A 26,208-nucleotide genomic window follows, 5' to 3' on the forward strand; every position below is an offset into this window, starting at 1 on the left:
TTGGAGTTTTGATCCTGGATGTTTGATGGAATCCAACACAGTAGCTTGTGAAAGTACGCAGAGAGATATTCCTCTCTCAAGGACACACCTATCCTTGAATCCAACTGAAAGAAACATTGCTAGCACAAAGGGCTGTTAAGACACAGCTATGAATTATTCCTCTTTACAAAAGAATTTTTCCTTTCAATTTACACTCTCAGAAACAAGAACACATTTCAATTTTTATTATTAGAGTAAGTGCATGAATTTAGGAACTTGGGAATGCAGAAGCATCAGCAAAATTGGCCCCCTCTTTTTATACCTCAGGGTCTGATGTGGGGGTTGTAGTTTCAAAAATTTCATTGGAAGTTGGTTCTCCAGAATGATCTTTATAAGTGACTCACAAATTACCCATGAATGTTTCAGTTAATTTCAGCAATAGATTTCTCTTTAATAAGAGTATAATTACTATACCTTCTCAGGTAAAGCACTTGCTACTTTTCTTAATGTTTAACAAGAGCAAGTTCAGTGAAATATTTAACTACAGAAACAAAGTAGCATTTCAGTTAAAAGATTTAGAGAAATTAGACCCTTTAATATCCATTTTATTTTTCTGTATATAATTATGTGTTGAAAATGAAAAATAGTTCTTTCTCTTAACCCCATAAATGTGATATGATTCCATTAAGTGGCCATTGCATTGTTTTTATATATAAAATAGCTATAGAACTTATAGAAAATACGATATACTCTTAAAAAGATTCACAGAGTCTTAGATTACAGAAATTCTTTTAATCTGTAATTAAAGCTGACAGAGACACTTATTTTTGCCTTCTTTCCACACTTCCTTATTCCCTCACCCCTATTGTAGGAAAAGTGCAAGGAATTTCAACTTGCCGATGTGCAAAGCTGCAGAAACTACAGTGGTGGAGGTAAGAGAAGAGGTTATTTCTGATTTCCTAATGTTACTTTTTTAAAGTTGATGTTATGTGTTAGTTTAAGAAAAAATACTGCAGTTCATTTGTTTTCATGAAGAAGGACAGTGACCATGTTTTTCATTTGAGATGTTGAAGGATTCTGTTTAAATATATGATAGTTTAAATTTTGCTGGAATTTGAGCTCTCTGGTTAGCTAGGATCTCACCAGAATGCTCACTTTGGGAACCAAGCTATGAGGCTGACCAGTTCATGAAACTTCTTTGGTACTTGAGCAAAGTAGACCTTCTTGGGTAAAATCTCAGGGATGAATTTTTCTAAACAGAATCCCAAGGCAAATAATAAGTTGTATCAGGAGAAGTTCTTTATCTCACTGTGACAGAGAGTGGTGATACTTTGAGGAGGAAGGAGGGTAGTATAACTCATTGCTTTGATGTAGTTCTGTTTGGAACAGTTGAATTAATGCACTAACTGAGTCTCCTTTAAACATCTCAGGGTTCGTTCGGAAGAGACTTGAATAATTCTAGAACGTGCCTAGGGTTAAAGCTCTGGGATAGAAATAGGTGCTTATACCAAAACCCTGCCATTTTGTGTGTATATGTTAGAACCTGAAAGGAGACTTCAAAATGATTCATGTAGGCTTTGAGGATCACTTTGGAACCAGATTTTCATGGGATTTGAGATATATTTCCCCACAAGAGGGCTTTATAGGATCCCATCTTGGGATCTGGAAATGAGAATGTATGTTCTTGATTTTTCTTGTTATGGTACCATTGTACTTGACATCTTTTCATTCCTTCAAGCTCTTGGCCAAAATGATATTTCATGGAGGCAGTGCTGCTGTATTTTTGAAACAATCAAATGTTAGAATTCTCTTGGAAAGTACAGTGTATTATTATTTTACTAGATAGCCATAGTTTGGCTTCTTTTTTTCCCCTCTTATGGAAGAATGGTTCATTGACAATATTTGAAGTATACTATTTTTAAAGTGCTGGGAAATGTGGTACTTTCAACATTGGCAGGACGGTTTCTTTTGCAACGGCTTCAGTATATTTTCTGCATTTAAAATGGATAATGTGATTTAATCTGTGAAAATTTTTAAAATCAAATCGTCTTAATGACCTCTCCATTGCACACACCTGTAACAGTACTGAAAAAAGCCTGTAACACAGCTTAAACTAATTGGTAGTTTAACTCTGTTGATTGTATGTACCTCTGTAAAACTGCCACAAACGAGTATTTTTTCTCTGAGTACTATGGGGTCAATATGCATTGTCCTGGGATTTTCTTTCTTTTTTTTCCCTTTTATAATCTAGTTCTTTTCAGCCAGTCTTATCTCTTCCGAAAGCAGGAAGTGAACCTCTAGTAGTCTGAGAATTAGTGAAGATATTTGAAAAGATGTTCGCTGTTGGCATAAGGGAAAGGGAGATAAAATCCTTTAATTGAGCCTGCAAATATGATAAAGGCTGCCCTCCCATGTACAAGAACAGACATCTCTTATTTACAGTGCTCTGTCCTGTTAGACACACTCACATTAGGATCCCCTTCAATATAGTGCTGCTGACTGCCACTCCTAATTGATCATACCTGCACTGTCCAATATGCTAGCCAGTACCCACATGCAACTTTTAATTTAAACTCTTGTTGTTGTTCAGTGACTAAGTTGTGTCCAACTCTTTGTGACTATGTACTGCAGCATGCCAGACTCCTCTGTCCTTCACTGTCTCCTAGATTTGCTCAAACTCATGTCCATTGGGTTGGTGATGCCATCCAACCATCTCATCCTCTATTACCCCCTTCTCTTCCTGCCCTCAGTCTTTCCCAGCATCAGAGTCTTCTCCGGTGACTAGTCAGCTCTTTGCATCACATGGCCAAAGGATTGGATATTTAGCTTTAACATTAGTCCTTTCAAAAAATATTTAGGGTTGATTTCCTTTGGGATTGACTGGTTTGATCTCCTTGCAGTCTAAGGGACTCTCAAGAGTCTTCTCCAGCACCACAGTTCAAAAGCATTAATTATTCAGCACTCAGCTTTCTTTATGGTCCAGCTCTGACATTCATAATTACTAATGGAAAAATGATAGTTTTGACTATATGGACCTTTGTCAGCAAAGTGATGTCTCTGCTTTTGAATATTCTGTCTAGGTTTGTCATAGCTTTTCTTCCAAGGAGCAAATGTCTTTTAATTTCATGGCTACAGTCACTGTCCGCAGTGATTTTTGGAGCCCAAGAAAATGAAATCTGTCACTACTTTCCCCATCTATTTGCCAGGAAGTGATGGGACTGGATGCCATGATCTTAGTTTTTTGAACGTTGAATTTTAAGCCAGCTTTTTCACTCTTCTCTTTCATCCTCATCAAGAGGCTCTTTAGTTCCTTTTCGCTTTCTGCCATTAGAGTGGTATTATCTGCATATCTGAGGTTGTTGATATTTCCCCCGGTAATCTTGATTCCAGCTTATGCTTCATCCAGTCCAGCATTTTGCATGATGTACTTTGCATACAAGTTAAATAAGCAGAGTGACAATACATAGCCTTGACGTACTCCTTTCCCAATTTTGAACCAGTCCATTCATTGCTCTATGTCCAGTCCTGACTGTTGCTTCTTGATCTGCATACAGGTTTCTCAGGAGACAGGTAAAGTGGTCTGGTATTCCCATGTCATGAAGAATTTTCCAATTTGTTGTGATCTACACAGTCAAAGGTTTTAGCATAGTCAGTGAAGCAGAAGTATATGTTTTTTTTCTGGAATTTCTTGCTTTCTCTATGATCCAACGGATGTTGGCAATTTGATCTCTGATTTCTTTGCTTTTTCTAAATCCAGCTTGTACATCTGGAAACTCTCAGTTCATGTACCACTAAAGCCTAGCTTGAAGGATTTTGAGCATTACCTTGCTAGCAGGAGAAATGAGCAGAATTGAACATTCTTTGATATTACCTTTCCTTGGGATCCAGTCCTGTGGCCACTGCTGAGTTTTCCAAATTTCCTGGCATATTAAGTGCAGCACTGTCAGAGCATCATCTTTTAGGATTTGAAATAGCTCAGCTGGAATTCCATCACCTCCACTAGCTTTGTTCATAGTAATGCTTCTTAAGGCCCACTTGACTTCATACTCCAGGATGTCTGGCTCTAGGTGAGGGACCACACGATCATGGTTATCTGGGTAATTAAGACTTTTTTGTGTGGTTTTTCTGTGTGTTCTTGCCACCTCTTCTTAATGTCTTCCACTTTTGTTATGTCCTTGCTGTTTCTGTCCTTATTTAAATTTAAAAATTTAAATTAATCTAAATAAAGTAAAAGTTCAGTTTCTTTTCATCGGTTCCATATACTAGTGACTACTGTGTTAATCAACATAGATAAGAACATGATCATCCCTGTAGAAAGTTTTATTAGACAGAGGCTAATTAGAAGTATCAAGATGAAATCTAATTTGTAATTCTAGTTTAGGAATGTAAGCAAAACAGCAATTTAGACAATAAATTATGGTAAGGTTGCCCCCTCTGCCTGCCCATAGTAGAAGAGGTCCACATGGCTTTAGGTTGAACTGGAAGAACTGAGCTCTTGGAAGCGTAAAATATTTGAAATTGGGGTTGGTGAGTAGACTGGGTGTTTTCTGATAATGAAGATTCTATCTAGGGTGTGAGTTTTGTATTATTCTTAGTCCAGTGAGTACCCTGGACCTCCAGCTCTTCTTCTGTGCTGTGTTCTGTGTACTCTGTGACCTCCATTGGCCTTCAGGACTCTATAATTCTTTTCCTCCAGCCCTATCCTGCTTTCTTGTATAGTGGTCTTGGTAAGATGAGTGATTGTGAGCTGGTTTAATAGGGCGTCCTTAGAGATCATAAATTAGCTGCATATTTTCCTGCCTGTGTTCAGTATTGACAATAATAACTACTATTAATCAAGTATTTATTATGTATTACTTCTGTATTTTAATTGATTTTTTAAAAATGTTCACAACAATCTTATGAGATAGGAGTCATTATTATCCTTATTTTACAGATGAGGGCTATAAAGCACAGAGAGGTGAGGTTGCGTACCTATGTCACACAGCTAGGTGGAGCTAAGATAGACCCATAGGAAACATGATTCCCAGGTGCCTGCACTTTTCCACTATTTTATGAAATACTCTCAAATCATTATCAGTGGGTGATATTTCAAAATCCTGAAAGATACTGAATTTCTGAAAGTAGTCCATTTCAATGCCAACTGTTAAAATCTAGCAGATAGGGAGTTTGAGGCCAGTATATTCCTCTATCTCCAGTCTTCTTTGCCAGTTATTCCAGTGAAGGTCTTTTTGCCTCTTATACCATCTGCCTCCAAGAGGGCTTTGAGAAAAGCATCATCCTGGGTGGGATCAGTAGCCCTGTGAATTGGTTCAGTCCTCCTCTTAGACTCTGTTCATTCTGTTACGTAGCCTCTCTGAGCTGTGCAGCTTTTCACAAACTTCCCTGAATGTGGTGATTGAATGTCTATTCTAGTCCAGCAGGAACTTAAAGCAGTGTGCACTTTGACAACAACTGCACCCTACATTTCAGACAAAGACATAAGACATTTTTTTTAGACCTCTTAGCTCATCTTCTTTCTCTTATAGATCAGACCAGGGAGAACTTTTCAGTAGCAGGATCTGGGGTGAAGCCTGCCTCCTTGCAGCTTCACCCCACTCCTGGGGCTGCATCTTTTCAGCCTTTTTCCCTTGGTACCCACTATAACTTGAGTTTTTAAGGGAGTCAGTGGGTCAGGGGGTGGTAGTACTATAAATATCTAAAATATTAGTGATGATTCCTTAAGAGTGTAGTTGCTCAGTTGTGTCCAACTCTTTGCAGCCCCATGGACTGTAGCCTGCCAGGCTCCTTTTTCCATGGGCTACTCCAGGCAAGAATACTGGAGTGGTTTGCCATTCTCTTCTCCAGGGGATCTTCCTGACCCAGGGATTGAATCCAGGTCTCCTACACTGCAGGTGGGATTCTTTACCATACAGGGAAGCCCTGATGATTCCCTCAGGTACCTTAAAATCTTTGGGGACTTTTTTTTTTTGCTGTGCTGTGCAGCATGTGGGATCTTGGTTCCCCGAGCAGGTATCAAATCCTCTGCCCACTGCATTGGAAGCTCAGAGTCCTAGCCACTGGGCTACCATGGAAGTCCCTCTTTTTGAACTTAGAAACAGGATGGTGAAAGAACATGTAAGCCATCTCTTTCTTTTTTTGCTTCATAATTTCTCCTCTAATTGACAAGACGTAAAACCAGTATATTTATCTTGAAGAGAATATCAAAATGACCCTTGGCATGAATTATTTCTGGTTTCTCTTAAAGTGAGACATTCCTCCTTTTTGGAAATGTTTTACCTTTCAGATGTGTTCTAAACAAAAGTGAGTTGTGGAAAACCAAAGAGGTGATCAGTATGTCTTTTTCCCTTTAACAAAACTGATAGGAATATTGCATTGCAACTCTTAAAACCCGCAGCCAGTGGTCTGTTTCATCACAAAGTTGGCTGTCTCTTTCTCCCTCTTAAGGAACCTGGGGGTAGTTGCTTGGGAAAAATAGTACAAGTGGGTGTACATATTGGCACACATGCCAAAACACATTTCTCTTTTTAGGCCAGGCAGTGTTATTTCTGGACCTTCTCTTTGAGTGGGTGAAATCTTCCCTGATAAACTTCACAAGTTTAAGTGCAAAACCAGCCAGGGAACAATTCTTGGTGCTGTGTTCCGTGTGTATCATGAGCAGCAGGACTCTGGAACTCATTTGGCTTCTGCAGGGATCTGTTAACCCTCGACTTCCCATGTGCTCCTTGGCCAGTCTCTTGGGTGCATATCCCATCAGTCTAGGTTTCTCTGGGAATTGTCTCTGCATTTTTTAAAAAGGCAACTTATAATAGAAAACCCCGGAGGAGGGGTGGGAACACTTCACTCAGGAGACTGTAGAGATTTTGTCTCCTGCAAGCAGCCTGGCATGTCTGTGCTGTCAGGAAAGGTCATCTGACTCAGCCACAGAAGGCTGTTAAGGCTGCCTGTGACCAAAATAACCTGGCTGGTTTCGTCAAACGTGTGCTCTGCCTGGTGTTAGAAGATGGCAAGGTTTACACAAAGCTTCTTCACCTGTTTTAGCTAATTTCAACTTTTAGTTAAGACAAATATATTCGTTACTATAACTTCAGTAAAGTTATTTTTATTATATTTATATTATGGTATATTTATGTATTTGTGAAATAATTATGTCTATTACATAATATTTGATGCATACTGGTATTATATACATGTAGCCTGTGCAGGTTAGAAGGCATAATAATAAATCAAACACCTCCAGACCTACCTAAGGTAGGAATTAGAGGATTGCTTCTTCTCATTGTCATCTGCCTGCCTTTCTTGCAGAGAGACCCACCGTCAGGAATATTGTGATTATCAGTCCCTTTAAAAAACGTCAAAGGCATAAGGTGTGGACATATGGAAAATCATTTTCCAAAGTGATATCATAAGACTTTTTGTTTAGAAGAGCCATGCTCTGGGGACTGTGACTTCTGTGTTCTGTGCTAGCGCTTGGCACGTGCCATGGCTCCTGAGGAGGTTAATTAAAGGAAAGTATTACGGGTTCATCTGCCATCTGGGCATGAAGACATGTTGTTTCTGATTAGTGGAGGAGGAAAAGGGCATGTTGCAGTGTAAAGATATTATAGATTTTTGTTTTTAATGTTTATTATGAAAGGTAATGGACATATACAGCAGAAAATGGAAGAGTGTAATGAACCCATCTGAGTTCATCCTAATGTTCCAATACCTGCCCACCCTTGATCACTCCTGCCCCATCTACATCCCCATCTCCTTCCTTCTCTTGTAATATTTTTTAAGTGATTTTTGTTTATTTGTTTGTTTTTTGGCTGCGGTGGGTCTTTGTGGCTGTGCTTGGGCTTTCTCTAGTTGTGACAAGTAGGGGCTACTCTTCACTGCAGCGTGTCAGCTTCTCATTGCAGCAGCTTCTCCTGTTGCAGAGCACAGGCTGCAGGCAGGTGGGCTTCAGGAACTGTGGTACGTGGGCCCCACAGTGTGGTTCCCTGGGCTCTAGGGCACAGGCTTAGGAGTTTTGGCACACAGCTTAGTTGCTCCTCTGCACGTGGGATCTTCCTGGCTCAGGGATTGAACCCACGTCTCCTGCTTTGGCAGGTGGACTTTTTACCACTGAGCCACCAGGGAAGCCCCCTCTTGAAGTATTTTGAAATAAGCACCAGATATTATATCCTTCACAAGCTTACATGGTGATGCTCAAGATAGACAATAGGTACAATAAATAAGTAAAATGTATAGTATATTTAGATATTGATAAATACTAAAGAAGTGGAACAAAGCATGAAAAGGGACATCAGCTGTCAAGAGAAGAAAGTTAAATTTTGTTTTTGTCTGCACTGTGAGGCTTTTGGGTTCTTTCTTCCCCAACCAGGGATTGCACCTGGCCCTTCAGCAGTGAGAATGCAGAATCACTGGACCACCAGGAATTCCAAAAGTGAAATCTGAATGGGTTGGTCTATAACAGAGATGAGATATAATGCTACTGAGATGACATTTGAATAGAGACCTCAGGGAAGTGAGGAAGATAGCTATGCAGTATCCGGCGGGGGAGTAAGCTGGGTGGCAGAAGAAGGAGCAGGTGGAATATTCCTGGTGGACTTGAAGAGCTGAAATGCCATACTCCCCTTTGTCCAGTGTGAGATGGTGGGCCAATGAATCTTTACGTGAGGGTAGCCATCTTGAGAATAATGGCAGTATCTTCTTCCTACCTGTATGAAGTATGACTTCTGTACTTAGTTCATTTTATAATTGCTTCTGGGATGATAAGACCTAACTCTGACTTTAAAACTCTGAGAAGAATGGAGAATGTGATGTTTATATTGGAACCTCCTGGCTTTTGTGACTTTCTGGCCCTCTTTGGAAAACTCTGTGTTGATACCAGCTTATGCATTATCTTTGTAGAGGAAATCATACTGGTGGTTAGTTCACATTATACTAGAAGGTGGGAACACAGTGGGTTTGTTTTAACTGTTTGATTTAATCACTTCAGTGGATCTTGTGAACATTTAATCTCCACCAAGCAGGCCAGTTAGTGTATCAACATTTTAGAGACTGGTCATCTTCCATCCTGCTTTAGAAAAAATGAAACTTCCCAAGAGATAAACATAATTCCATTCCTCTTAGATTGCTTCTGTTCTTAATCTTTAGATTGTTAATGCCTTTTGATACTACAGAGAAACTCATAGTTTTTCCAAGAAACAGTAAAAAGGAAAAAGAATTAGGTCCAAACAGGAAAAAATGAAAGGTTCTATCCACCCAAGAGAAACACATCTAACCACATTGAGAAACTTTTTTAGACAGATGCACTGTTAAGGACACACATCCACACACAGACAACCCCTGCTCATGCCTGTGTGGGATTTATGCCCATACACAAATCTCTGATTGACATGTGGAGATGTGATGTTTATGAAAACTTGGCTGAAATGTCAAATGTGACATTCACTGTGTGAAACGTAATACAGTAAATGCCTTTCACTGCGCTTTAGTATTTACCTGGTAATGCTTTCTACTTCTCTTCGTTTGGCAGAAGATGAGGACAGCAAGGACCTGTTTAATCCCAGTCTTCTTTACTTCATTCACACAGGCCAGTTGAGATGAGCACTCAACACAAGTTCTTTAAAAACACAGGTGGGGTAGGAAAGCTATTTGATGCAAAATATAAAGAAGGAACAGCCTCTTCCCACCAGTCTAGCAAGAACCCTGGGATCCCTCACTCCTAAGGCATAAAACAGTCACTTTCTCAAGTGTTAACTTTGGGAGTAGATGTGATGAGCTATGGATATCATTTTAAATGATTGATTTTTAAGCCTGCTAAATTATCTAATATCCTTAATTTACATGTTTTTCTCTTATTACAGTTTTTCACTTATAAGATTTTATTCATGCGTTTGGATTTCATTTTTTTTAAATTGTTTGCTATGCCTCTCTGAAAGAGATAGCTATAAATTCTTCATGCTACAAATTTAGCCAGATATACATTGCTTTGACAGATTATAATATCCTTACACAACTAAATGAACTGATTGATTCTATTTATTTTGAAGTATTGAAGTGTTTAGAGACATTTCCTTGACTTTTCATAAAATGCAAAACTAATTTGAAAATATTTGAATACTAATGAAGATGTATTTAGTGAAGACACATTGTAGTTGAATATTTTGACAAAATAACCTTCTAAGTAATAGAATCACTATTATTATTTGTTGTTTCTGCCAAGGAAGCAATAAATATAAAAAATATGAAGTTGGTGAATGCCCAAATTAACTTCACTGCAATTTTTTTTTTTTTTTTGCGTACTCTTAAAGAGTACTGAATATAATCCTTAAACTAATGACCATTTACATCGAGAAGAATAGCAGGATAGAAGTATGGTTTATTAATGGTAAAAATATATTAAATCAAGTGCTAATCCTGACATTTTATTTCTTGTTGCTTGGTAACAATGCGAGAACTCTATAAGAGTTCCTTTATCTCAGCTACAATGGACTTCATTGCATTGTGGGGTAGAAATACCAATTACAGCAAGTCATTGTATGCCATTATCCTTACAAAATTTTGGTGCTATTTTTTATTGTTAGTGCAGAGATCCTAAAAGAAAGTCATTTTAATAATACATCCCTCCTTTTCTGATGGATTGGTAGATTTTATTCTAGCTATTTTGGGCTTTTTGGCTTTGTATCTATGTATAATTTTTGAGGCTTCACAAATTTGTCTTTTATCTGTCTACACTGTATAAACCTAGGCTTTTGAATTTCATCATAAATATGTATGTTCTAAGTGATTGTTCATGAGTTCTTAGTGAACATCTTTTATACTTGACCACTTAAGAGGAGAGAAAAGAATACCTGCGTGGAATTTTTTTCTCATAAAAATAGTGAGGACATATGCATCGTCCTTCTCTAATATAGAGCATTTCTAGTTTTAGAACCTGCTTTAGGAAAAGGGAGCCTGTTGAACAAGTGTGATATAAGCGAAAGGCTAATTCCTGTTGTGTATACTGTATATATCCTATATACTGTTAGTTCATAATTATTGTTTACAATGAAGATTGATAAACTGCTGTCTGTGACCTACCTGTTCTGTACTGCCCAAGAGGTAAGAAATTTTTTAAATATATATATTTTAAAGGGTTGTTTGAAAAAAGAAAAGAACAATATGTGACCGAGACAGTATGGAGCCTGCAAAGCCTTAAACATTATCTGGCCCTTTACAGAAAAAAGCTTTCAAACCCTTGATTTATGGCAAAATTTCCATGTGTATACTCTAAATACATTAAATATCACTAAATATTATTTTCTAAAGGACCAGTGAACTTAAGTAGAACTGAAATAAATAATGATAGCTGGTTTGAAGAGAATCAGTGAAAAAATTAAATTGAATAATATGAATTTGTGTAGAAGTAGTAAAATGATTATGTAATTTAGTAGGTCTGTATTGGGGACAACCATGAAGAAAGGAAGATTATATACAGCAACTTACTTATCTTGCCATGGTTTTTACAGTTTCTTTACTATCTCAATGCTTTTGTCAATAAATCTGACTTTAATAGTTTTCTACTGATAGACTCATTTTATTGGAAGCATCTTGCTTTTTCTTGCCCATTAGATTTTTGCACATACTTGAGGGCCAGTTTCTTATGTATAGTGCCTGTATCCTGGGGTGATGGGGTGAGGACTTCTCCAACCTGACCTGGGCCCAGCAGGCACCTGCAACTTCTGCTGGCTGGCAGAGTGTCCAGGAGCTGCAGAAATGGTCCAGAGTTGGAATTGTCCTGTGTGCCTGGGGTTTGGAAGGGCTCTGCAGCCCTGGGTTTTCATCTCCTCCGGAGCTCTGCCCCCCGCCTCTCAGAGACAGCCTAGGAGAAGACTCGTGGATAGACTTTGGGCAAGGTGAGACTGCCTTCCAAACCAGGGATTTTAGCTTCTGATTTTCTTTTTAATCAGGAATATGTTTGTAAGAGTTATCTGATTATGTCTTATTTATTGCTAAGGGAAACTTGAAATCAGAAAGTTCACTAGGGTAGTTGTGTGCTTTCTTATCTGGCACTAGTCCTCTTAAGAAATAGAAAAGGCTCCATCCAGCCAAAATGTATTCTAATAATTAAAGATGAAGTCAATTATTTATTTACTAATTTTTGCTTTGCCATTCTGCTTATGGGATTTTAGCTCCCTGAATAGGGATTGAACCCGGGACCCTGGCAGTGAGAGTCCCAACCACTGGACCACCAGGGAATTCCTGAAAGTCAATTATGTCAGCTAGATTCGCCTCCTCGTTCTTATAAGCAAAGGCCCAGAAAACCCTATGCTTGAGTACCACTTCTGTATTAGCATGCGTTTTATATTACTTTGTAATGCTTTATGTTTTCAAAGTGATTTTGTATATGTGTATCCCGTTTGATCCTCTTAATCACCAGGTGAGGTAGGAGGAGGAGCAGTTTTATTATAATATTACCCATGAGGAAACTGAGACATAGATACATTTCTGGAATAGATCAGTAGGAAGTTGAATGGCTTAATGAAAGGGACATTTGAAAGACTTGGAGCCCTGCTTTTCCACATTTCCTCTGCCATGGTCCTGCAATTACAATGCTGAAGCTTTCCTTTTTTTTTTTTTAAATTTTAATTTTTGTTTTTATTTTAACATCCAAAAGATTTTGTATTGGGACACAGTTGATTATCCTTCTTTCTTTTTTAAAAAATTAAGTTTTTTTTTGTTATGTAGAGTCTTCATTGCTATGAATGGGCTTCTCTAGTTGCAGTAAGCAGGGGATGCTCTTCGTTGTGGTGCATGAGCTTCTCATTGCATTGGCTTCTCTTGTTGCTGAGCTCAGGCTCTAGGCACACGAGCTTCAGCAGTTGTAGCACGTGGGCTCAGTAGTTGCGGCACACAGGCTTAGTGGCTCTGAGGCATGTAGAATCTTCCCATAACAGGGAATGAAACCGTGTCCCCTGCATTGGCAGGCAGATTCTTTCCTATCCACTGTACCACCAGGGAAGTCCTGAAGCTTTATTTCTAAAACAATGAACAAGAAGAATTGTGAAACTCTGAAAATGTAGCTAAGTGGGCTTTTATAGAAGCTTGTACCTTATTTTAAATAAAGGTACAAGAGAGAGTTGTGATTTTAGGTGATGTGTGTAGAATGGATTTTTATGGCAGCAGGAAAGAAGACACATGGTAGCCAAAGAGGAGGCTGTTGCTGTGATCCAGGCAAGAGGTGATTGTGGCTTGGACTTGAGTGGTGGAGTAGAGATGGGGAGAGGTAGTGGAACTGAGGTATACAGTATTTTGGAAGAGGAATATTTTCAGACTTGCTAATGCCTTGGATGTGGACTGGGGTAGGGGGATGGCAGAGACTAAAATGATTCCTACTCTACTTAAGCAGTGGTGTGTGTCACCTATAGAGGTAAGAAAGCCTGGTAACAGCTTTTGGAAGGAGAAGTAACAAGAACCCAGCTAGGATTGATTGGCATTTTTAGGCTTTCAAATGGTGATGTAGGTGAAGATGGACATGTATGTGTTGTGCTCAGAGGAGAGGTCTAGAAAGAGTTATACAGTTGGAAAGAATCTACATTTGATAAGTAGTCATGGAATGGAAAAGACCACTTAGGGGAAAGGTCCTGGAATCAAGCATTAGGAGTCTCAGTATATTTATTTATTTATTTGGTGAACAGTACCTGAGATTAAGAATCACACCTTTGTCTCTCTGTGACATTGTGACTTTGGACAAATAAATGTACTTAAGAATCCCAGCTTCTTTGTAGCATCTCCTATTTCTATTCTCAGGTCTATTTTGAATATCTGTGGGTTAGGGCATTTGGATGTGTTTTGTAAAGCTCTGAAGTGCTATATTCTCACCTTGATCCCTCCTGCTGCTTTGATTAATGAACCTCAGATGACTGTGGTTTTCACTGGCCCAGTGACAATGACTGTAGAACCACCCTGTGAATAGTACCTGGCAGGGTATACCTGTCTTATCCTTTCCCTGTCTTCCACAGTTCTTGAGATTTAAGGAAATAAAAATTTCATAATACCGCCAATTTCTAAAATCTTAGTGCATTATCAAAAACTAATTGTTTTTGATAATAACAAAAAGCAAAAATTAATTGTTTTTTAAATATATTGTTCACTTTGCGTGCATGCGTGCTAAGTTACTTCAGTTGTGTCTGACTCTGTGCAGCCCTATGTACTGCAGCCCGCCAGGCTCCTCTGTCCATGGGATTCTCCAGGCAAGAATACTGGAGTGGGTTGCCATGCCCTCCCAGAGAGATCTTCCCAACCCAGGGATTGAACCTGCATCTCTTATGTCTACCCAGCATTGGCAGGTGGGTTCTTTATCATTAATGCCACCTGGGAAGCCATCATTAGCTTTGAGTGAGTGAGTGAAGTCGCTCAGTCGTGTCCGACTCTTTGCGACCCCATGGACTGTAGCCTACCAGGCTCCTCTGTCCATGGGATTTTCCAGGCAATAGTACTGGAGTGGATTGCAATTTCCTTCTCCAGGGGATCTTCTCAACCCAGGGATTTAACCCGGGTTTCCCGCATTGCAGACAGACGCTTTACTATCTGAGCCACCAGGGAAGTCCTTATTGTTAGCTTTCAGTTAATTTCAGTTCAGTCGCTCAGTCGTGTCTGACTCTTTGCAGCCCCATGAATCGGAGCACGCCAGGCCTCCCTTGTCCATTACCAACTCCCAGAGTTCACACAGACTCATGTCCATCGAGTCCGTGATGCCATCCAGCCATCTCATCCTGGGTCGTCCCCTTCTCCTCCTGCCCCCAATCCCTCCCAGCATCAGAGTCTTTTGCAATGAGTCAGCTCTTTGCATGAGGTGACCAAAGTACTGGAATTTCAGCTTTAGCATCATTCCTTCTAAAGAAATCCCAGGGCTGATCTCCTTCAGAATGGACTGGTTGGATCTCCTTGCAGTCCAAGGGACTCTCAAGAGTCTTCTCCAACACCACAGTTCAAAAGAATCAATTCTTTGGCACTCTGCCTTCTTCACAGTCCAACTCTCACATCCATACATGACCACAGGAGAAACCATAGCCTTGACTAGATGGATCTTTGTTGGCAAAGTAATGACTCTGCTTTTCAACATACTATCTAGGTTGGTCATAACTTTTCTTCCAAGGAGTAAGTGTCTTTTAATTTTATGGCTGCAATCACCATCTGCAGTGATTTTGGAGCCCCAAAAAATAAAGTCTGACACTGTTTCCACTGTTTCCCCATCTATTTCCCATGACGTGATGGGACTGGAGGCCATGATCTTCGTTTTCTGAATGTTGAGCTTTAAGCCAACTTTTTCACTCTCTTCTTTCACTTTCATCAAGAGGCTCTTTCGTTCCTCTTCACTTTCTGCCATAAGGGTGGTGTCATCTGCATATCTGAGGTTATTGATATTTCTCCTGGCAATCTGGATTCCAGCTTGTGTTTCTTCCAGTCCAGCGTTTCTCATGATGTCCTCTGCATATAAGTTAAATAAGCAGGGTGACAGTATACAGCCTTGATGTACTCCTTTCCCTATTTGGAACCAGCCTGTTGTTCCATGTCCAGTTCTAACTGTTGCTTCCTGACCTGCATATATCAGCAGTAAATTATCTAATATTTAAAGCTCATCAAAGTCAGCCTAAATATGTTGATAGCTTACATCAAGCAAATGCAGTGATGACTTTTAAGGGGAGCACTACAGACCCCTTATAAAAAGTAATGTTGTTAGAGATCTGTCATTTCATTAGCTCAAGTTGCATACAGTAAAAAAAATAATGACCAGTCTCTGCTGTCATATTTTAAATGGAGGATTAGCCATGATCTGTTTATCTCTTTTTGTACTTTGGCTCAGAAGGTTCAAATATTCTGGTTTTGGATGGAAACTAATGTTTGTTCTCTGATAAAACATACTTATGCTGAATATCCTTCTTGAATTGTTTCCACTGAAAGTAACATTTATTGTTTTGGGGGTGTAAGAGAAACAGAATGAATAAAGAGAGCCTTAGATACTCGTTGATGCTTTATGTTCAACTCAGTGCACACCACTACCTACAAACATCAGAGGGACCTGGAGTCCAGAAATAGATGCTTATTTCCTTAGGATTTAGCACACTGCTACATATAAGTAAATTAGCCTGCAGGTGTGTTTTCACTGCCTCCTTATGAAAGCTTTGCCTTACTGAATTTTCAGACTCAGGGAAAAGTATGTTTTATTTAGTTTGTTTTTCGATGAAATGATTTGAAACAGTTTATTTGGGAGAAATAATGAACGATTAGAAACCAAGAATGACGTAACTGTTAGAAAGTACAGTAGTTTCTCCTTACCTGAGATTTTGCTTTTCACATTTTCTGATGCTTGTAGCCAGCTGTGGTTCAAAAATATTGAATGGAATATTCCAGAATAAACAATTCATAGGTTTTAAATAGGGTGATGAAATCTCATCCCCTCCAGCTCTGTCCCACCTGGGATCCCCAGTTGTCAGCATCTTCTGCTCCTAACATCCAGCCATCAATATAATGTCTCTATGATCCAGGATCACCCAGAGCAGTTGGTCCTCCTTCTGACATATCATCAGAAGGTCAGTACAGTAAGTCCCTTACATATGTATGAGTTCAGTTCTGAGAGCACCTTCAAAAGTCCAGTTTGTTCGTTAAGTCCAACAAAGTTAGCCTAGGTACCCAACTAACTCAATCAGCTATATAGTACTGTTCTGTAATAGGTTTTAATAATTTTCACACAAATAATGGATAAAAAACACAAAAATAAAAACATTTTTAATCTTACAGTATAGTATCTTGAAAAGTGCAGCAGTACAGTATTCTTAAAGTACAACTTTTTGCCTCAGTCCACTCTCTCAATTATTTTCACTTATGTTTTCATTGTTATCATTTGGTGCTTCTTAGCTGTACCAGCTACATCACCACTGCTTTTATGCTGGCTTCTGGACATCCTGGGCTTGAAATCATGATACTGTACCACTGTATTCTACACGGTACTGTACAGTAAAGTACACGAAGTCACTCCTCGTAGAGGATGCATACACGTGACAATGTATGCCAGAAATGTGAACTAACTTACGTGATTGGACATGAGACCACACGTTTACACCTTTGAAAATTTGCAACCTGAAGGTTCATACGTAGGGTACTTAACTGTAGTAGTCTAACATTACGTTACATTGCCTCTGTCATTCACCTCACTTCATCTCATGGGCATCTCGTCATCTCACATGATCAAAGGAAGAGGGGGAGCACAGAACAATGAGGTGATTTGAGAGAGGAAGACTGCATTCACATATCTTCTATTATAATATATGTTATAATTGCCCTATTTTATTATTAATTATTGTAATTTCTTATTGTGCCTAATTTATAAGTTAAACTTTATCATAGGTCTGTATGTATAGAATAAAAATGTATATAAGGGTTCAGTGCTCTCCACAGTTTCAGACGTCCACTGAGGTCTTGGAATATATTCTGTGTGGACAGAAAGCTCTGGTAATGGTTTTTTGTTCTGTTTTTCTTTCCATGAAGAAGGCCAGACCACTCATGTCCGGGAATATAGATCACTTACTCTCTGACTTGGCTTCTGAAATTTAATGTTAATTTCTGTCACTGAATAACTAAGCCTGCACTCAGTTTCTCTGAAGAGAATTTTAAATCCAAATCCTATGGAGGGAAGTTAAACAGGAACCTGAATAACCTAGTATCTTTGCTGTGCTTGCTGTGGAAAGGAGCTGGGTTATTCATTTAAAGAAGCTATTTTAGTTTCCTTAATAATTACAGGAAAGGATACAAGTTTTGCCTTGTATTCTTGAAAAGATTCTTTTCACTTTAGAATTTTATTTTAAATTTTGGAAAAAGTTTGCTGTCACAAACAAAACTCCGAGAAGAAAAATTCATTATTATCAAATTCAGACAAATACAGGTTGACTGTTAAAAGCTACAGGATTAAGATTGTTGAGTTTGAAAGTTTTGGTATAATTTAAATTTCATCCAGATTGAGAAATTTACAAAGCTCATTCATTTTGAAAACTGACATCTCAGAAATGGAATCAAATCTTTAGGAAGAAAGGAAGTAGTAAATGATATTTTAAAGGCAGTTCTATAGATCAGTTTCTGCTATAAAGAGTATTTTAGCTGCTGTTTTGTTTATAGATTTTTTTTCCCTCCAATGCTTTTGGCATTATGTTTGCACCCGAAAAGTTTTCACTTACTTTTCCTTTTTGTTGATACAGATTAGCATTTTATATGTGGACTAATGAGGACTAGATTTTATAAGGAGAGAAGAAAATAGAATGGAAAACTTTTCTTCTTAAAACTCATTCTCAGGAAATAGAAGGGGCAGTAAAATGGTCCAAGTAGAAAAGATAGCAGCCAAGGGGTGCCTTACATAAAGTGGAGTAGATCCATAATTGAAATATTTTCAACTGTGGCAATGACAGATAAAGGAGTTATAGCCTAATGATAATAAGAACAGCAATAGCAACAAGTACTATTTATACCATGAACTTACGTACAAAGCAAATAAGGTCATGTGTTATAATAGCCTAGTAAGGTAGGTTTTATTATCCTTATTTTATAGAGGGAGGAAATGAGGATAAGGAGAAACTTTAAGATAAAGCTAATAAAAGAGAGTTAAGATTTAAAGACAGTTCTTTCTGCCTCCAAAGCCATGTTCTTAAGGAAAAGTGAAGGATAATGGATGTATTTTAAGATACATTTTGTTTTATACTTTGCAGTGTTAATATTTAAAATATAATTTATTACCTCCTTAAGGACAGGGTCATAGACCTTTAGCTAATTGAATTTTTCAGTTAACTAAGTATGGCTCCAGGATAATGTTAATACTTCCATAAACATAAAATTAAAAATCATTCAGAAATGTTAACCTTGTAAAACCTATAAAATAGGATAATCTCCTGAAAGCTATAAAATGAGAGTCTTTACACTTGAGAAGCTAGAATGGTTTCTCCCCAATAAAAATGATGTAGATGATGTTAATTTCACTTCAGACAATAGTTTGAAAACAAGATAGAAATTTTAGGATTCTGGGTAATAAATAGTGGCGTGATTATCTACTTAAAAACTAGGAATTTCCATTTTCTTTTCTGACATCTAAGAACCTTAGACGTTAACACTCTTGTCTTCACAATAAAAAAGTGAACAAACTGATAATCAGCAGAAACAGTTTGTTCACAAGAATAATAGTAGTGGTGTAGTCCATGATTATAACTGATAGATGAATGAAAGCAATGTTTTAAGGGGCGGGAAGGAGAGATGAGAATACTGTGTCATAAGGTACTTGTATTTGTCCAAGTAACAAAGTACTCTTGTTAGTCCAGTGCTGACTTTCATAAGGAAATAAACGTTTCTTTCTTTCAAGAAGTTAATGTGTGGCCATGTTTAGATAGAAAACAGTATTTCAGTTAAATGTGGGAAATGAACAATGAGCTAGAAAGTCATTCTAACTGCACACTGGACCAAGTTCATATTTTATGAAATCTACAAATGACCACTTTCAGAGTTGCTTGGAAAGATAGTAAAAAAAATATGACTGTTAAGTTCACAATGATAAGGATTTGCTGTGGGAGACACAGAGATGATCTTAGATGATATCTCAGTTTAGTTGTTGTGATAGGATAAGCCTGAAATTAGAAGTTGTATATAGAGCAATGGTGCTAAATTTAATGATTAAGATAGTCATTGCTGTGGGATCCTGAGAGTTTGTGGCCGTAACCTCAGAAGTGTTCTGTTTCTTAGCTTTGTTTGTGTAGATACTTAAAAAAAAATTAATTGTTTATTTTGGGCTGTGCTGGATCTTTGTTGCTGCGTATGGACTTTCTCTAGTTGCAGAACGTGGGGCCTACTCTCTGGTCACGGTGTGCAGGATTCTCACTGCAGTGGATTCTCTTGTTCTGGAGCACAGCTCTACAGTGCACAGGCTTCAGCAGCTGGCACACAGGCTTAGTTGCTCTTCACATGTGGGATCTTCCTGGACCAGGAATCAAAGCCATGTCCTCTGCATTGCAATCAGTTCAGTTGCCCAGTCGTGTCCGACTCTGCGACTCTGTGGACTGCAGCATGCCAGGCTTCCCTGTCCATCTCCAACCCCCAGAGCTTGCTCAAACTCATTGGGCCACCAGGGAAGCCCTCTTTAGATACATGTGTATGATGGCTTTTAAAGGAAGGATGAGCTTTCTCCATGGCTCAGCAGTAGAATCCTCTTGTAGTGTGGGAGACGTAAGATACACTGGCTTGATCCCTGGGTCTGGAAGATACCCTGGAGGAGGGCATGGCAACCCACTCCAGTATTCTTGCCTGGAGAATCCCATGGACAGAGGAGCCTGGCAGGCTACAATCCATGGGGTTGCAAAGAGTCAGATACGGCTGAAGCAACTTAGCACGCGGGCAAGCAAAGAAAGGATAGGACTTCAGGTATTTTACAGTCTCTTTCTTGGCTCACAGGTCTAAGGACATTTGGGTGGGGATGGGCCAGAATGGAGTGTGGAGATACATCTTCCACAGAATCAAGGGCCTTGAGGGAAAAAATGGAATGGAAGTCTCTTGGTTCGATTTTCTTAATTCCTATTTGTTACCTATATGTTTGCTTTTATAAAATAAGGATCATTTTTTTTCATACTGTAAAGCATTAAACATTTCTAATAAAAATATTTATTTGGCTCTTCCCAGTCTTAGTTTCAGCAGGTGGCATCTTCAGTCTTCATTGGAATATGCAAGATCTTTAGTTGCAGTGTGTGAACTCTTAGTTGCGGCATGTGTGATCTAGTTCCCTGTCCAGGGATGGAACCTGGACTCCCTGCACTGGGAGCATGAAATCTTAGCCACTGGGCCACCAGGGAAGTTCCAAGAAAGTTTTTGGAGATCATTAAATATTCCCCCAAAGAGGATATTTTAGTAATTATACTCAAATTTATATCAACAGTTCTATTGTACTTTCACGGTTGTTTTTCCTTGCTCACTATTATTAGTAATGCTGCGATAAACGTCTGTATCTTGTATCTGTGAGTGTCTGATGATTTGATGAAATTCTTAGAAGTGAATTTTTTGGATGTGTACCTCAACATTTTACAAACTTTTGATAAATATTGCTGCATTGTTCTATAGGCAGGTGGTTTCAATTATAACCCTGTAATGATACATAACAGTGTCATATTGAACCATTCTCAACAACATGAATATTATACTTAGTTTTTCTTTAGATAATCTGCTAAGTGAAAAACTGTCTTGTGGTTTTAATTTTGCATATCTTTGATGACCAGGGAAGTTGAATATTTATTGTTTTTTTTGTATTTGTGTATGTGTGTGGTTTTATGTGTTGCTGTAAGTATGATAATGATTTGAATGGGCATGTCTAGTATTTCATTCCCAGGAGTTCTTAGGTCATGAGTTGTATAAGAGTTATATAAGGGATATCAAATGACATTCCGTGTATGTGGAATCTAAAATGAAATGATACAAATAAACTTATTTACAAAACAGAAACAGGCTCACAGATGTAGAGAAAAAACTTATCTTGACTTGAGGGGAAGACTGTTGGGGAAGGAATAGTTAGGGACTTTGGGATCAACATGTACACACTGCTATATTTAAAATGAATAACCAACAAGGACCTACTATATAGCACATGGAACTCTGCTCCATGTTATGTGGCAGCTTGGATGGGAGGTGGGTTTGGGTGAGAATGGACCCATGCCATCCATGGCAAATAGATGGGGAAACAATGAAAACAGTGAGAGACTTTGTTTTCTTGGGCTCCAAAATCACTGCAGATGGTGACTGCAGCCATGAAATTAAAAGATGCTTGCTCCTTGGATGAAAAGCTATGACCAACCTAGACAGCATGTTAAAAAGCAGAGACATTACTTTGCCAACAAAGGTCCATTGTAGTCAAAGCTATGGTTTTTCCAGTAGTCATGAATGGATGTGAGAGTTGGACTATAAAGAAAGCTGAGTTCCAAAGAATTGATGCTTTTGAACTGTGGATCCAGCCAGTCTATCCTGAAGGAGATCAGTCCTGGGTGTTCATTGGAAGGACTGATGTTGAAGCTGAAACTTCAATACTTTGGCCACCTGACGTGAAGAGCTGACTCATTTGAAAAGACCCGATGGGAAAGATTGAAGGCAGGAGGAGAAGGCAATGACAGAAGATGAGATGGTTGGATGACGTCACCGACTTGATGGACATGAATTTGACTAAGCTCTGGGAGTTAGTGATGGACAGGGAGGCCTGGCATGCTGCAGTCTATGGGGTCGCAAAGAGCTGGACATGACTGAATGACTGAACTGGATACATGTGTATATATGGCTGAGTCCCTTTGCTGTCCACCTGAAACTATCAAAACATTGTTAATTGACTGTATAGATATATTATATATAATATAAAAAAAGTTTTTTGAAAAAAGGAGAAGGAGGATGTGCAGGATTGTGGGTGACACATGAGCTCTGGAGTTAGGCTTTCTGGATTTGAACCTAGCTTCCTGAGGAATCCCCCATCTGCTGAACTCAGGCAAAGGAGGGCATTTAAACTTTGAGACAGTCACTCAATTATGGGAGTAAAGATGAATAAGGCTCTCAAAAAGTAACCATGGCTGGCAGCTGTACCCCCAGAACTCATTCCTAAAATAAGGTGTGAGTCAAGTGCTCCGTTGATTCACCATTTTGAGACAGCTCTCTAAAACTTACAGTCGTGATTTCCCACAAAATCATCTCACTGCAAATGAGGACATAAATCCTGTTGAAAAAAGAGAAGGGAAGAAAGGGCCAGAGGGTATTTCTAACAGAATCTAATGGATTTAGAATCTTTACCTGTGATATTCTCTCTTGAAAAGTTATTGAATAATGAGGCACAGTATGAGTGACATAAATTGAGGAGATGCCCCGTTATGAATTATCTTATTGCGAGAAAGAACAAAAGTTTCATTTACTAATTTTGTTTTCACCTTTATTTTAATGAACAATGTTAGACCTACTTATCAATTTATTCCACGTTGGTGTTAAGAATTTAGTTTGTGATTTTAGTCACTCCTGTTAAAATAATAGTGGCTTTCCTCACTCCTTCCAGAGGCTTTGTCAAAAAATCTTATTTTTTCCACCTCAAATATAGATCTGGCCTACAAATACTGAAGTGATAATTAGGGCTTGTGCAAGATTGTTTCATTTGAAAAATTAGATGCTTTTTTTTTTTTTAAAGGATTTACTTTCCAAATTGTTCTGGTTTGAGTGTATAGCTAAAAAAAGGCATTTTAAAGTGATGGCTTACATAAATGATTTAAGTAAGAAATGAGTGAGAGGAAAAATGAAAAATATTATTCATTGACCTCTTTTGTGTTTCTGGTTATAATTTTTATAAATGCATTTTTGCTTGTATCATTATTGTAGTTTGAGCATGTAACATAAGTCAGTCTCCTAAAATTAGAATATATTCAGATTTCCCCATAGCCTTTCACAAGGCCCCTAGAAAAGCCAGGTGCACAACCAAAAATTAGTAAAAGTGAGAGACTCTGATTGCCACGGTATTGAAAATTTCTTTCTGGTGAGAGGCCACCATGATCAGAAGAAACTGCCCTAGCAACATTAGTTAAGGTGAACTCTTGTGAGAGTTTTGAAGTATGAAGGGAATCATATTTCTTTTTTGTTCAGGTGAGCTGTTGCCATTTCTAATACCTCTTCCAGAACTCGGTTCCTCATTCCATAAAATAAAAATTTCACACATCTTTCTGCCATTTCCATTCCTATGTCCCTAAAATTTTATCACAAGTATCCTCTCTTCACATTCCTCCATAGGCCACATCCTTCCCTTACTCCAGGCATTTGCCCTGGCCTCTATTGTTGCCTGGAATGGCTTCCTCATCCTTCTTTATGTGGCTCATTTTCTGCCTTCTTGGTGAAGCTTGTTCTCTATTATAGCATTTATTACCTCATTACATTGTGATTAGCTGTCCACCTGTCTCCTCCAGTAGATCGTGAGCACCTCATGGGACCTTGTCCTATTCATCTCTGTATCCTCTGCCCATGCACACAATGCCTGCCACACAAGAGGTGCTCATTAAATGATATTTGAGTCACTGAGCCAGAAGGTTAAAATATGAGCATCATTTTGCAGGCGTAGAAATGTTCTGCCCATATTAGTTGCTTGACATTATCCTGCCATAGTCTAAGAAAGTGAAGAATGCCTTGTGTTCAGTAGTTCTTCCTGATGGCTTTATGGCTGAGTTCTTGATTGGGCCCTGCTTGGAGAGGCTGGATAACCTGCCACCAGATGTTCTGTAATTCCCTTCTTTATTACAGTGACTAGTTTCCTCTGATTTCTCTGGGATCACTTTATCTCAAGGTGTGCCTTTTAATGCTGGCTGGAATAGATAGCTTTTATTCCTCAGCTAAAGGAGAACAAGCCATATGGTAGTTAACTAGATTTGCAAAGGATTATAAATTGGTGGCAAATAAACTGGCCTTTTAAATGCAACAGCCTGATAAGGCAGGAGAGAATTGGCATAGCAAATACACAAGTGCACAGGAGTATTAAAGGTGTACTAAGTGGCATGGAATTAAGATCATGTGTTGCGTTTAACAAAGTACACCCAGTAAAAGGGGTTTGATCTAGTGCCCAATAACCCAGAATAATGAGAAAGCGGTAGGTTAATGTGTGTACTTTGAGGTCTTTATCGTAGGAAGAAAGAAAGATTGAGCTAAATCATGTCCAACTCTTGTGACCCTATGGACTGTAGCCTGCCAGGCTCCTCCATCCCTGGGATTTCCCAGGCAAGAATACCAGAGTGGGTTGCCGTTTCCTTCTCCAGGGGATCTTCCCGACCCAGGAACTGAACCCCAGTCTCCAGCACAGCAGGTAGATTCTTACCGCCTAAGCTATGCAGGAAGAGTGGTTGTAGAACATCCAGCAACTGATGTAGACCTACAACACATAAGGGCTGGAAAGAAAACGAGGCATCGCTTAAAGTTCACCTGTCACGTTTTAGAGGTAAAATGGCCTTAAGTGGTTCATGTAAGAGCATAGTACAAGAAGGTATTCCAGCTAAAACCCAGAATCTATATCTTTTGACTCCAAATCCAGTTCTTTATTTCACACTCTGCTATCTTCTTAAGGAGATGTCAGAGAAATAATGTATGGACAAAAGTCCTTCTCTTACAAACTATTGACATCAGTAAATTACTTTTTTTCTGTCAACCATAGTCATTTTTCTTTAATAGTAGGGGGAAATTCTGCCTAAAATATCAGGGTGCTTTTTAAACTGTCATTCTTAACTTTTCATATATGCTGTTGAGTTTCAGGGATGAGCTGTATATGCTCAGAAGACATTTTAGATGCAGGACTTTGATCAGCTTTATTCACTTTAGTTTTCAGTTAATGCTATGAATGAACACCTCAGAGTTAGGACTAGCCCTGCTTTCCTAGTGATAACTAGAGGTTAAAATTCAATTTGTTGGAAGAAAACTGAAAACTGAAGCCATATCCAGCCTCTTTGGTACACAACACCAAATTAATTTTTGGAGACAAGGGTTTTGGTTGAAGTAGAAAAGAACAGCTTTATTGTTTTGACAGGCAAAGGAGGCCACAGTGAGCTAATGCCTTCAAAACTGTGTGTGTCCATCTGGAGTGGGTAGTGAAAAGTTTTATAGTAATGCTTCAAAGAGGGATGATCATCTCATGGACATTCTTCTGATGATTCGAGTCAGTGTCATCAACCTTCTGGTTCCAGCTGCGTCTGGGGTCTATGTGCTCGTGGGCAGCATCCCATTAATTTCTCTCAGCTGGTGGGGTTTTTCAGTTCAGTTCAGTTCAGTCGCTCAGTCATGTCCGACTCTTTGTGACCCCATAAATCACAGCACGCCAGGCCTCCCTGTCCATATCTGCAAAACAGCTCAAAGATATTGTTACGTGTATCCTTTGATGGGGAACCAGGAGCTTGCTCCAAGGCTGCACTGTTGTTCTCTGACCATTTGTTCCTCTCCTGTCTCTGCATCCCTTCCTTTTCCTAACTGCGAACTCTTTGAACCTGTTCATTGGAAGATGGGGGGAAGGTCATGGATGCTGAATGAAACCTATTTCCTGTAATCAAGAGATGGGTAACACCAAAAGACTTTCCTACCCAGGATTCCCACAGGGTCCTGCTCTGTATCAGAACAAGTGATGCCAGCTGTAAAACTGATTGTTTGTCTCTGCCAGTTGTCCTAAGGGAGGAGTCCTTTGATCTTAATGCTAAAATC

General features: G+C 38.9%; 1 protein-coding gene across 1 annotated transcript in view; it reads left to right on the forward strand.

Annotated features, from left to right (window-relative positions):
• OXCT1 (3-oxoacid CoA-transferase 1) overlaps nucleotides 1–26,208 on the forward strand; it is a 161,764-nt gene that overhangs the window by 33,842 nt on the left and 101,714 nt on the right. Inside the window, exon 7 of the mRNA XM_069556449.1 lies at nucleotides 851–911. Coding sequence (XP_069412550.1) covers nucleotides 851–911 — 61 coding nt within the window. The remainder of the gene's footprint in view (nucleotides 1–850; nucleotides 912–26,208) is intronic.

This window comes from Ovis canadensis, chromosome 16 (assembly GCF_042477335.2).
Source record: "Ovis canadensis isolate MfBH-ARS-UI-01 breed Bighorn chromosome 16, ARS-UI_OviCan_v2, whole genome shotgun sequence".
In the NCBI taxonomy this organism is placed as follows: domain Eukaryota; kingdom Metazoa; phylum Chordata; class Mammalia; order Artiodactyla; family Bovidae; genus Ovis; species Ovis canadensis.